Below are 12,384 nucleotides of genomic sequence, written 5' to 3'. Positions count from 1 at the left end.
TGAATATTTGGGGTTAGGACACAAAGAAGATATTGGGGTATACGACTTGGGAAATGAAACCTTCTCCTGTTTGTCCGCTCTCCCATTTCCTTGCCTGAATCATGAACTATGCTGCCAATGGATCACACCCTAGATTTAGTATGCGTATTTCTTTTTGTAATAGTTGTAACTTTTGGGATAATTGGTAGTTTAACATGGTATCAAAGTCAAATGTCATAGAATCGAATCTTGACTCCGTCAAATCACTCCTATTTAAGTTAAATATTCCACTTATTGAGCCTCACCTATTAAAAAGGGAGTTTGAGCCCACATGTGAGAGGGAGTGTTAAAGTAATGATTAAATGATTAAATTTACCTCTTTCTATCAGCTTAAGTTTTTGGGATAACTGGTAGTTTAATATAGTATTAGAGCTATAGGCTAACGCCAATTATTGATCCTATGTTTTTTTTTTTTTTTTCATTTAATCTTTAGTCTCTTTTACAATCTCTCATCTCTCTCTTTTTCATATATCAAGGAGAAAAAAGAAAAAGTAACCCATCCCTCTCTCTTTCATGTATAAGAAAAAAAAAGAAAAAATCCGTCAATTTTCATCTTTCTTTTGATTTCATGTAATGATTTACTAGACAATGAATAGTATAGCATCTTATTACAGTGTCTATTTCTCTCCTCTCAATCACTCTTCCTTAATGAGTGACTGTCAGATTGAAGACATTTTCACCGTCGAAGCATCATTATCATCCAAGTTCCGACCAAGAGTAGCCGATGCCGGCCATACGTAGCAGCTGACGTTAAAGTCATGACCAAAAGTAGCCAATACCGGCCAAAGTTGTCGAAGTTCAAGTTTTGGTCATAGCAACCGATGTTCCACTTCAAGCCATATAAGCCATTTCTCACCCCTTTGATGTTCAAGATCAAACCTCAACGTACATGATCTACCTTTGGGTTTGCGGTGTATTGAGACAAGAGTTACCATAAGTCAAGAGACAAAGGACTCAAGAGTTAAGAGTTACAAGAACTTGAGAGACAAGAGTTACAAATGATAAATTAACTTTATTGTTATTAGTGTAAAAGTAGAAAAGATTTGTAACGTTCATATTATTTCTCTATAAATAAGAGTATTGTATATAATCAAAAATATCAAGGAAAAATGTAGCCATAAAAATGTTTTGATGTGTGGAGGTAGGCCATAGGCCGAAGCACCTTAATTCTTTGAATGTCTCTTCCTTGTTCTGTTCTCCCTTCCCTAAATTATAAGTTCTATCTGGAATCAAATTCAAGCGCGGTAAGATGGCCCCCCATCATATTGTCTGAAAGTTTGAACCAGCGAAACTAGTTTTTGGTAGTTTCGTGAGAACCTGCTTTTTAGTGTTGTTGTAGAAAATATGCATTGAGAAAGGATGATAGACCGAACGAAAGATATTGTACAATTTATCGTAACGTTGGATTATCAATTCAGCCATGGTTAACAATGGAGAAAGAAAAAAGAATTCTAACATATTTAATTATTATTATTATTATTATTATTATTTAGTTTATGTGTAACTATTTCTTTTTTTGTTCTTTTATTTCATATTTTTGAGATAGCATTATTTGGGTTAAATACCTTTGACCCCTTGTGGTTTAGCAATACACCGTTCTTCCTTTTTTTGTTTTTCGTTTTTTTGCAATACAGCGAGTGAAAAAATGTCATAGTTAGTAGTTTCCATTTGATATCAAAAAATCAATTAACAAAACATAAGTTGTGGTGGTTTATAATTTTGCAATGAGAATCCTTACACAAGTTTGATTAGCTGCATTAAGTCTTATTGATGCCATAATGAAGCTGTGTCAGACTATAGAGAATGAATTCTTCGCTCCTCCTAAAGCTATTTCTCTTCTCAGACGCTATACGGCGCAAGAAGGAAAATAAGGGTAGGGTTTTCCTAATCATACCGTACATACATTCACTATAGAAAAACACGTCATTAACCCTGATGTTGATTTAGCCATTTCATGATCTTTAACCCTTGGATTGAAAGGCAAAATCAACCCAAGGGCCCTTTGTTTGTGAGACCTACCTTTGGAGCATTGAGTAGGGTAGTTTTATGGAGCTTTGCACCCCTCTCTAAAGCCAATGGACCATATGGGTTCGGCCCCAATTTCCTCATTTCTCACCTATTCTCCCAACTCCTCCCAAGCTCCATCACACCTCTTTTCTAACACTGTTGGGGATAAAATCCCCCTTGGCCCCCATTTAATCTGCCCCCAAAGATAATCAAGTCCGGAATAGAAGAAGAACAAAAGATTGAAAACCCAGCCGTTAAGTGAGGTTGTACACAATACTATGATGAAATTTATGGATTGGAAAGGCTTACATCTTAATTATGAGTGTGGATAAGGGTGCTTAGCATGTAGACATGTTTTCTATGTGAGAAATGCTAGAGGTACTATTTTACAGATAGAAGCTTACTAAACTAATGTGTAACTCATTCGTTGGAGAAAAATAAAACAATTAATTAAGATGAATATCACGAGTACCAATGATGTAATGAATGAGTTACACATTAGTTTAATAAACTTTTGTTAGTAAAAGAGTTGGTATTCTTAATATTTCTCCTTCTATATATAAGCCTCATCCAGCTTTTTTATTTTATTTTATTTTTTAAATTTCTATTCTCATCAGTCTTGTCTTTCAACTATGAAACTAGTCATCTTCAATCAATATACATATATTTTAAGCTTTGAAAATGTCTTTTGCTTAAAAAAAAAAAAACCAATTACCCTTTCTTTTCCTAGGGTTCCAAAGTTGCAAGAGTCTGAATAGTAAACTTTTGAAATATGATTCACTTTTATATCATGACACTTTCTTACTTGTGAGTTCTGAGATTTGGGTATCTTGACGTTAATAACTTGGCCTCTCAAAAGCAAGAATTTATCCTCAAACTAAGTTGAGATTTAACTTCAAACTGGTCGGAATTTTGGCCAAGTAGTATCACACACTGCACATCGTAAAGTCATTTTAAGGACTGGCGCATCATGGACAAAGGAAAACAAAAGAGAATCAGAAAGAAAAAAGAGTTTCAACAATTTGTATAAACCCTTATCAATATAAAGATTAGGGTGTTCCACGACAGAAAAGAAACATACCTTTTCCTTCAAGAAAACAAACAAACAAACAAAAAGAAGTGATTTCTCAATCATGCGACCGGATACCGGATTCTGACCTCTATACAACATATCAAAAGCTCATTGTGCATATAAATCATACATGAATCACAATCCCACCCTCCCTGCGTGAAGCATATCGCATCTGAATCCATTTTAGATCAAACGCACGGCATCTTTGTGAAGAAAAAAAAACACATGCCGCGGTGGATATTTATACGAAGCAGCCAGGTTGTGAGCCACTCCTGTGGCTGAATGCTACAATGACAGATTGCCGGTTGATAGGTTCAACTGTTCCTCTTAGCTAATCTTTGGTAACCCATCTTCGGCCTCTAACCTGATACCCACCATAGCTTTGATCGCTACTGCTTTCTCCCCCACTTTCTCCACTAGTATATCCTGATTTTCGACGGTGCTTCTTTCCCCTTGTGACCCCACTGTCACTCATGCTCCCAGTTAAAAGCGGGTCATCTATCCCACGGATCACCCTCCGTGCAGGCGATGATGTGGAAATGTAACTGTCATCTTTTGTTTTTCTTCCATCCTTGTCATGCCTCTTAATGTTTTGAGAGATCTCGTGTAACTTCTCGCTGAACCTTGTGATCCCCTTCTCCATAGGCTCCACTGCTTGGGTTACTGTGAACCTCACATCTTTCACAATCTGTGTAAGAGGCAAACAACGGATTCAGTACTGAAAATAAACAGGGAAATAATATAACAATACACTCGGCAAGATTTATTCAGCACACGCCACATGCATTCACACAAGGTTTAACTTGAAAGGCCATTGGTGAAGAGAATATACCATGACCTCTAAAAGGGAAACTAAATCTATCTTCCCCAATGTTCTTTAGTTTCTACCAATGTAAACACATAAAGCTTTTGCTTTCTTTATTATTCAAAGGATGGCTGTTAAAAAAGGGGTAGCCTCCCCACCACCCCCAAACCTGAGGGAAAGCAGGAGTCGATCCAAAGTCTCTTATATGATACCAATCAGCTTTTATAACAGCTTTCCAGTTTTTCTTTTTCCTCAAATACGAAAAAGTATCTTTCCAAAATCATTTGCTATCATTACCATCACAAGTAATGCCTCCATCAAAACCATCACAAATTCACCCCACTCACTATATTGGTTAGGGTTGCACGTGGACGGCTATTAACTGCAACTATCCACTATTTGCATATGCGGATGCAGTTAGCAAAAACCACTATCCACATATGTAAATGCGGATAGGGATTTTAGAGTATGCAGATGCGGTAAATAACCGTATCCGCATACCCCTTATATATAACATATATTATATATATAATAAATTCACCAAACCAAAAAGACGTTGTTTTGGATTTAGTATAGGGTTGCTATGATGCTAAGGCTTAAAAAAACACTAAAATACGCTCAAACTATTTTCAAAATCGTTTAAAATAGGCCCTAATAGAGAATCAAAGAAGGCCCAAAAGGCCCATTACCTAATATGCGGATGGCAAATAATAACTGCATTCAATAATCGCAATAACCGAGCGGATGCAGATACCTAAAAGTGATAACCACATCCGCATGTACAGCCCTAAATCTTTGGTGAATGTAACCACCTGATCACAAAACTCATCTTCTCAAATGACACAGCTATCTTACAATCAATGCCTTCAACATATATGATTCCATCTAATAACTATTTAATATCTAATTAGTTATAATTGTTTACAGACTTACCAAAAAAGTTATATTTGGCTACAGTACAATAAATACTAAACCTGTAAGAATTCAAGCTCTCAAACTCTTTTTTTAATCAGTAATGATTAGCTCCAGATGTGCAATACAATCAGATTGTACCATTAGTAAGATAAGAGAAACTTACATGTCCCCCACCACCAATAACAACATCCCGAACACTTTCTCTTATAGTCATTCCACTCTTGACTTCAATGTCAGGTTGCGGAAGGCGTAGCTTTGTGGGGCGTTCACTGTCTCTAACCTCATCAGGATCCAAAGGACAGTCAACAGATGCATAGTCTCCAAGAACTGAAACACTTCCAGTGAAGCGGTCCCCCATTAGCTCATAAGGTTTTGCAGGAAATACGTACAGGTGAACAATGGAAGCAATGCCCATCTGCGCTGGATGAATATATAGACCTGTTAAACTTAAATATTTTTTAATAAGAATTATAGCAATCACAAATAGACTTTTGGGAGAAATATGAAGATCGACAATAGTTAAATAGGATTGTGCAACAAAACCTTGACACATACATTGCATTCCAACCTGACAAAACACACATACCTGGCAACACATACTTGACAGTAAAATTTTCAATAATTTTTTTTTTTTTTTTTGGATTAAGTAATTGGTTCCAAGGGGAGGAGGGAATGAGAGATTCAAACTGGTAACCACGCCTCATGGGGCGTAGTCCTCAGCCAATTGAGCTACCCTTGAGGTAAAATTTTCAATAAATTCAACTGTTAATAGTTACAATGATGCACAAGAGACAGAATACAAAAGGCCAAAAGGATCACTTCGAATATCCTCTAGGCAGTAAAACAAATGGTCAATCCATCTGGACCTGAATTTAAGATATCTTATCCATTGCTTAAAACTATTCAAGTACTTCTTGCAGGACTCATTTCAGCATAATCCAAAATGATACAAACTGGTTGAGGTTCAAAGGATAAGGTCCTTTCTGTCGAGTACAAGAATAATATTTCATAGTACAATATTATATCGAAATCTGAACACAAAGGCTATATAGTCCTAGCAAGACCAAATAAATATAACATTCTCAGAATCAATGGTAGATCCCATGAACTAACAAATGAGAAAAAAAAAATGTATAATACAGGAATTGTTGTGCCATAAGTCAAATAAATAAAACAAGAACTATTAGCAATAATCTGGTATCAATTAATTAAACTAACATGCCAACGGTCCTGGGGAAGAAGTTTCCAGTATTAAGACAATCCAACCAGGAGTCACAACTATCTTTCATGAACATATTCCTTTAAAGGAAATATATAAATAGGGCTGCTTTATAGCAACTAAAATCAATTGCCAAAGAAATAAAGAAGCCAGTGGAAGACAATGTACCTCTATACAAATGATGAAATCTTGAACACTTGACTTAAACTGGAAAGCTTGAGCTATAGGACTTTTGAACAAACCAAGGGAATAGAGAATAGCAATCGCCACACCTTGCCACCAAGTCAAGAATACAATTGATTTAAATGTCAGAAACTTAGCCAATGGCTTTATGTGTGCCAATTCATCCTTTGTAACAGTATAAAATTGAACAAGACAGTACAAAGCCCATGACTGACTGAAATTTAGAATCACTGCCATGTAAGGGTACCTACAACAACAACAACAACCAAAAATAAAGGAAAATAAAAGACTGGTACCATGAGATATAGCATCAGATACGTTGTCTACAAGTTAAGATTATCAATTCTATTGTAAGAACAACAACATCCACAGCATGTTGGGAAGAAAGTAAAATGGGGAAAAAACAAAAGCAAAATGTCAAGACCACACAACACCATATGCACATTGTTTAACAAGTAAAACAAGATCCCCTCAAGTCATAACTTAAGTCAAACCTATAGCAATTTTAGTGGCATCAAAAAGCAACACAACGCAGTTGAGAACACTGAACTCCACCCTCATGCAACTTCCTCTGATTAAATGGCCAATGACCTCTCAATTTATTTACTAAATAATGAGAGAACTCGTTATGCTACCACCGCTTGGTCATGACACTTGGTTACTTTTTCAATTCTGTATCAACCCTAAAATTTGTTCTAATGGGCAATATTTATCAAAGGTTTCTAATAGTACGAAGACAACTGAGTTCAATCATCCCTAATTACAGAATAAGAGTGTAAATTAACTTTGACCAGTCACAAAAAGTCATTTGAAAAAAACTAAAAAATGTATGAAATAAAAAGATGAAGGTGACAGAATTGCAAGCAGCTGCTTAGTAACTCAGCAAAACAGTACTCACCGTTGTTTAAAAATTGTTTAGTTGCAAACTCAGAACACCCAAACCCAAAAATGATGCTCATTTACATGAGTTGCCATCAAAGGTGTCATTTAAAATTTTTTCCCAGAATTCTTCAAAACATTATTAGATTGAGGAAAAATAGATTCCAAAGATGCAATATACAAACACAACAGAAAAATTCCACAGGGAATACCTGCTGAAGACGCATTTTATCTCAATATACCTACCTAGTAAGCAAACAATAATCATCAAGTTGATGTATGGGAAATGCAAGAGAATTAATGTGTGACGGTTTTCGGAACTAAGTTCGTACACATAAAAGTGAGGATGCATAATTAGCAACAAATGAATTTACCACTGGAAAAACAAGTAAAAATTAATTAGCAACATGCATAATCAGCAAGTATGAATTAAAAATTTTAAACAAAAGTATAAAGCAATTACCCACGCAAAGGTTACTAAATGTGAGGAATGATACAGAAACCAACATATTCAGCAAACACAGACTTTAGAACACCTTACCCACATCCCCATTTGAATTCTCCTTCACAATAAACGTCAAAGGCTTCAAGGATTACTGCTAAAAGAGCAGTTAGAGACTTTATTATCATCTGTTAGGGAAAAAATAATTTGATTTTGTTTAACACGAATGAAAGGAACTGAAGAATAACAACTATCAACAAGAGATAAGTGAAAGAAAAACATACATATTGAACAATTCCAATTTTGATAACTTGGTAAAACCACTGGCCTAGTTTCCATGGCTTCAAGAAAAAGTTCATTGGAAAAGGATGCTTCACGGTTCCTCTTTCAGAACTGTGTTCTAATAGTGGAATCTTAGAACTTGCACGTCCTTCTCTTTCCATAAATTCAATGGCCCTCTCTTCCCCACCTTGAAAGGAGGAAAACAAAACAACAACAACAATAGGTTCTACAATTACAATCAGGGAGGCATAATGTCGAATGACCAAGAATTTGAAGATAGAAACTAAGATCTGGAAATTTCAGCAAGAGTTGAGCGAAGAATAAGGATACCCACTAGAATAAAAGTAAAACAACAACGTGTGGCACCAAGGGATCTAGAATCTAGAATTACCAAAACCTCCACTGAAAGAATGGCCTAAAAATTCAGATATAAATTCTATATATCAATAAAAGCTCTTGAAAAAGACATACCCAAGCATGCAATAAGGTATCTTCCAAAGCAATACATGGCAAAGGATTCATAGCAATCCCGTAGTATCTCACAATCAACACTAATCGATGGGTTCACCAATGATACAAACTGTTAAGAATAACCCAAGTTAGAAAAGGTGAAAACAATATGCCAGCAAGACAAGGCCTTTTCAAATAGTGTTATGAAACAGGGAGAAAACTATCTTCATAAATTAAATAATAATAATAATAATAATAATAATAATAATAATAATAAATCCCTAAAAGATAAACTTGAGCCTAAAAAGAAAAGGGAAAATGCAAAATCAGTCCATGTGATTTACTTAATTTGTAATTAGCTCCCTGTTGTATCAAAATGAACTCCAAGGTTCCTACGGTATGCCAAAAAATATTTACTCCTTACATTCAAACTTTGTCCACTAACTTAACAGATTTCGATAGTGTGACATGCCAGAGCTAATCAAATTATGGTACGTGTCATATCCAAATCAGTATCATACTAATAGAATTTGTTAAGTCAGTGGACGAAATTTGATTGTAGGAAGTATATTTTTTTTTTTGGCATATGTCAGGGACCTCTGAGGAGTTCATTTTGATATCACATGGAGCTAATTGTAAATCAGGTAAATCATAGGGACTGATTTTCCATTTTTCCCAAAAAACAATGACTAATCTAGACTCAGAAAGAAATCAACAACAAGAGCAGCAGATTAATCGATAAACATAAAGAGAAATGAAGTAAAAAAGAACTGGCTGAACCTCTAAATTGGAATATGACAACACTATTGCACAAAAGGTACATCTATTTGAACATATAACTTGTACACAGATATTCATTATAAGATGCCATATTGCTTTAGTAGAAGAACTCACTGATTCTATTGCATAGCATGGAACCATTAGGATGACTCCAATCAAAAATTTTTGCTCCTGGGAAGTCAGGCAAACCAAATTAAGATAATTTGCCAACTATGTAATACATAAAGGTAATATAATAAGAAAGTCCAACACTAATAGAGGAGAACCTCAGGATTCTTGTACGCTGAAAGGTGCTCAAATAGAAGGTATATCGAAAGCACTAGAGTGACAATTACAAGGAAACCAGCAAGTACAGTTGCCCATATAGGTGCTGTGTAGGCCAACAGGGTTACCAGATTGAGATAAGTTGTCATCTTCATCAACTATATCAACTTCTAACCAGCCTATACTCTCAGATATAGCCAGCATAATGGTACTATATCCCACGTAACTGCATAAGGTGATGAATCAACCAAGCCAAATCAGATGCAGACCTGTCAGCATGCATAATGAATGATAAGAAAATTCCAGGAGTCGGAACCTAAAGATTAAACAAAAAGGAAAAGCACTGTCTAATGTATCATTTCTACACGCATCCCCTGTGACCAGGCTCTGCTTTTTGTGTCATTCAAACCTACATTTCTACTTATGCTTTCACTGTCAAAACTAATTCAAACCCCTGTACATATGAAGTACACCCCTCAAGAGCTAGAAAAAAAAATTAAGAAAATCAAAGAAACACCTTTTAACTCAGCAACGCTGGCTTCAAAAATAATGTACCACTGAAAACAAATTTCAAAGACCAATTTGTTAACAAAATAAGCTCAGAGACATTGCTCTGCGTACTCCTATTCATCCATGCCATTAATCCACCAAGATAACAAAAAAATGCACGAAATTCGAAATCGTTTCCCGTACGAGGATGCAAGCAATTAGATATAGAGCTATAAGCGGAAAATAGAGATATCGATTAGGTGTCGATGCCGTACGGCAATTCACCGAATAAGAATTTCAATCAATTGCTATAAGCGATTTGTGGAGGACGGACCCCATGAAGTGGTCATACCTTCCTTTTTCTGTTTTTCTTTTATTCTACTCTGAATTCCGTTAATAAGAACTGCGGTTCTTACCATCTGGTATCAGAACAGTACTTTCTTGGGATGTTTCGCTGTGCAGTGCCGTGTGACGGTGGGAGGATTGCGGTGCCGTGTGTGTCGCTGATGTGCGGCAGTGGGCTATTGCTCAGTCGTTACCTGTAGTGCGGCGTGTGGTGATTGGGTTGCCCAGACCGTGTGTGGATCTCCGTCGACGCGTGCGGTAGGAGAGCGGCGCTACTGCGGTGGTTCAGTAGTGCGGTGTTGCAGTGATGCTCCTGGGGAGTGCTAGTGACGGGCTGAACGGCGTGCGTTGCAGCTCCAGTGGCGCGGTGGATGCTGTTTCTCCGGTGACCGGCTGCGAGGTGAGGAGCGTGGCGGTGTGCAGCCGTGTCGCTGCAATTTTGGGGTTGTGAATTTGTGAGTCCTGTGTTTGGTGTGTTTTTTTTTGTTTTTTTGTTTTGGAAGAAGAGGGCTGTTTGGTTGTAGCACTTGGGGGAGTTCTTATTCCAGTAGACAGGTATTCTCTTATTCCCTTTTGGTGTTAGAACTTCTAGCTGCTTGGTAGCAAGTTTAAGATAACCCTTATTCCATTTTACTGTGTTATGGGTGTTCCTTCGCTTGTAGTCAAATGAGTGAACACGATATTACCGACATAAGTTAATATGCCATGACTTTCCGTAACAATGTCGCACTAGACAAGGCTTCATTGGAATCGAGTGTTCATCTTTCACTCGTACTCAACTGAGACAACTTGATATTACCGACTTTCTGTAACACTATTGCAATAGACAAGGCTTCATTGGAATCGAGTATAGATTTGAAATTTGTTGAATAGTTGAGGGGATTGATAGAAGATTCTGTTCCAAGAACGGTTGAATGAGGAATATACAGTCATAGATTGAACTCCATGTTAAAGAAAAATCAAGAGCGAGTAGAAATCTGATCGTGAAGAGGGAAAGAAGCTAGATGAGACAAAAATCAAGAATCACCAAAAATTCAATTTTGAAGGGGCCAATAGTAGGGAGCTCCAAGTATGAAAATTTGAGTTCTCATGCTAGGATGATGGAGGTCCCTCATAATGGGTATATAAAGTGAAGCAATTCTTTAAGTATCACCACACACATAATGATTTAAAGGTGAAGATAACATTGATTAGCTTTTAATGAAATGTTATACAGAATATATAGTGGTTTGATTGGTCGGTGGCTTGCTGTAGAGAGCCAATATGAGATGAATTTGTAGAAGGATTCATTCTTTGATTTGGTCCTTCAACATATGACAATGTGGAAGGAGAGCTCGCGAAAATTCGACAGACATCCATTGTGAGTGAATATCAAAGTCACTTTGAGTGCCCTTGTCAGAAAAACAATTTGTGAGAACTTCCACTGAAGGACTTTGGTAAGAAATTCAACGAGAAGTCAAGGCTTAACGACCGAGAACAATCGAATTTACATTTTCAATTGCAAGAATACAAGAAGAAAGGCTTGGCAAGGAAAACTGTAAAAACAATTAAAGTAGTGAACAAGATGTTGGTGGTAGTACCAATGCTCCGAATCCGACTCGAAAACCTCGTGTTACCTTATTGGCACAAGAAGAGCTCAAGCAACATTCGGTTAAAAGACTTGTTGGCATTGTGATGAGAAGTGACATTGGGGACTTCATTGCAAGCAAGGAAGATTGTTAATGATTGAACCTATGGAAGAACCAACTCACTTAGAAATTGATGGCAGGTAGTCTGAGTTTGACAATGAAGAATTTGAGAATGCAAAAGATCGAATTGACTCACTTAGAAATTGATAGAAGGGAGTTTCAGTCTGCGGAAAAGAATCTGAGAATGCAATAGTTTATGCATTAGCCGGCTAATCAAACCCCCCGTTAACAAATATCTCAAATGGACACAAGTAATACAAACAATTTTCTTGAATGGAGACATGGCCAAAATAATTTTGATTCCGATGGTGCTCTGTGACCAATTCAAGGTAAAGTTCGCAAACGGAAGAACCTTGACTTGTCAAGGTAAGTGCTCGAGAGCAAAGCTATTAGTGCAAGATCAAGAATTGCGAGGCAATTTTTTTTATGTTTACCACAAGGTGATTATGAAGTAGTGTTGGAAATTAAGTGGCTGAAAACTACGAGAGATGTACTCTTGGAATTTCTCAAAATTAACTATGAAGT

The 12,384-nt window shown here is 36.6% G+C and overlaps 1 protein-coding gene across 2 annotated transcripts; it reads right to left on the bottom strand.

Moving 5' to 3' along the window:
- Positions 1-3,048: 3,048 nt before the first annotated feature.
- Positions 3,049-10,648, bottom strand: LOC132166344 (protein LAZ1-like). 2 transcript variants are annotated; one of them, XM_059577150.1, is made up of 9 exons: positions 10,243-10,648; positions 9,340-9,606; positions 9,188-9,244; positions 8,315-8,423; positions 7,846-8,030; positions 7,661-7,749; positions 6,226-6,487; positions 5,002-5,253; positions 3,049-3,806 (listed from the first exon to the last, which is right to left on the bottom strand). In XM_059577150.1, the coding sequence occupies exons 2-9, from the start codon at positions 9,490-9,492 to the stop codon at positions 3,450-3,452; spliced, it is 1,464 nt and encodes a 487-aa protein (XP_059433133.1). In that variant the 5' UTR covers positions 9,493-9,606; positions 10,243-10,648; the 3' UTR covers positions 3,049-3,449. The 2 variants fall into 2 exon arrangements, with proteins under 2 accessions (XP_059433133.1, XP_059433139.1); XM_059577156.1 differs by having other exon boundaries at positions 9,340-9,563.
- Between the last annotated feature and the right edge of the window lie 1,736 nt (positions 10,649-12,384).

Source organism: Corylus avellana, chromosome ca1 (assembly GCF_901000735.1).
Source record: "Corylus avellana chromosome ca1, CavTom2PMs-1.0".
Classification (NCBI taxonomy): Eukaryota; Viridiplantae; Streptophyta; class Magnoliopsida; order Fagales; family Betulaceae; genus Corylus; species Corylus avellana.
This window is presented reverse-complemented; position numbering and strand designations above follow the sequence as displayed.

Coding starts and splice junctions, on each gene's coding strand:
- LOC132166344 (XM_059577150.1), bottom strand. CDS start 9,492: ATGAAGATGACAACTTATCTCAATCTGGTAACCCTGTTGGCCTACACA. Junction 8,424..9,187: donor CATGCTATGCAATAGAATCA/GTGAGTTCTTCT, acceptor TATTCTTAACAG/TTTGTATCATTGGTGAACCC. Junction 8,031..8,314: donor ATACCTTATTGCATGCTTGG/GTATGTCTTTTT, acceptor CCTCCTTTCAAG/GTGGGGAAGAGAGGGCCATT.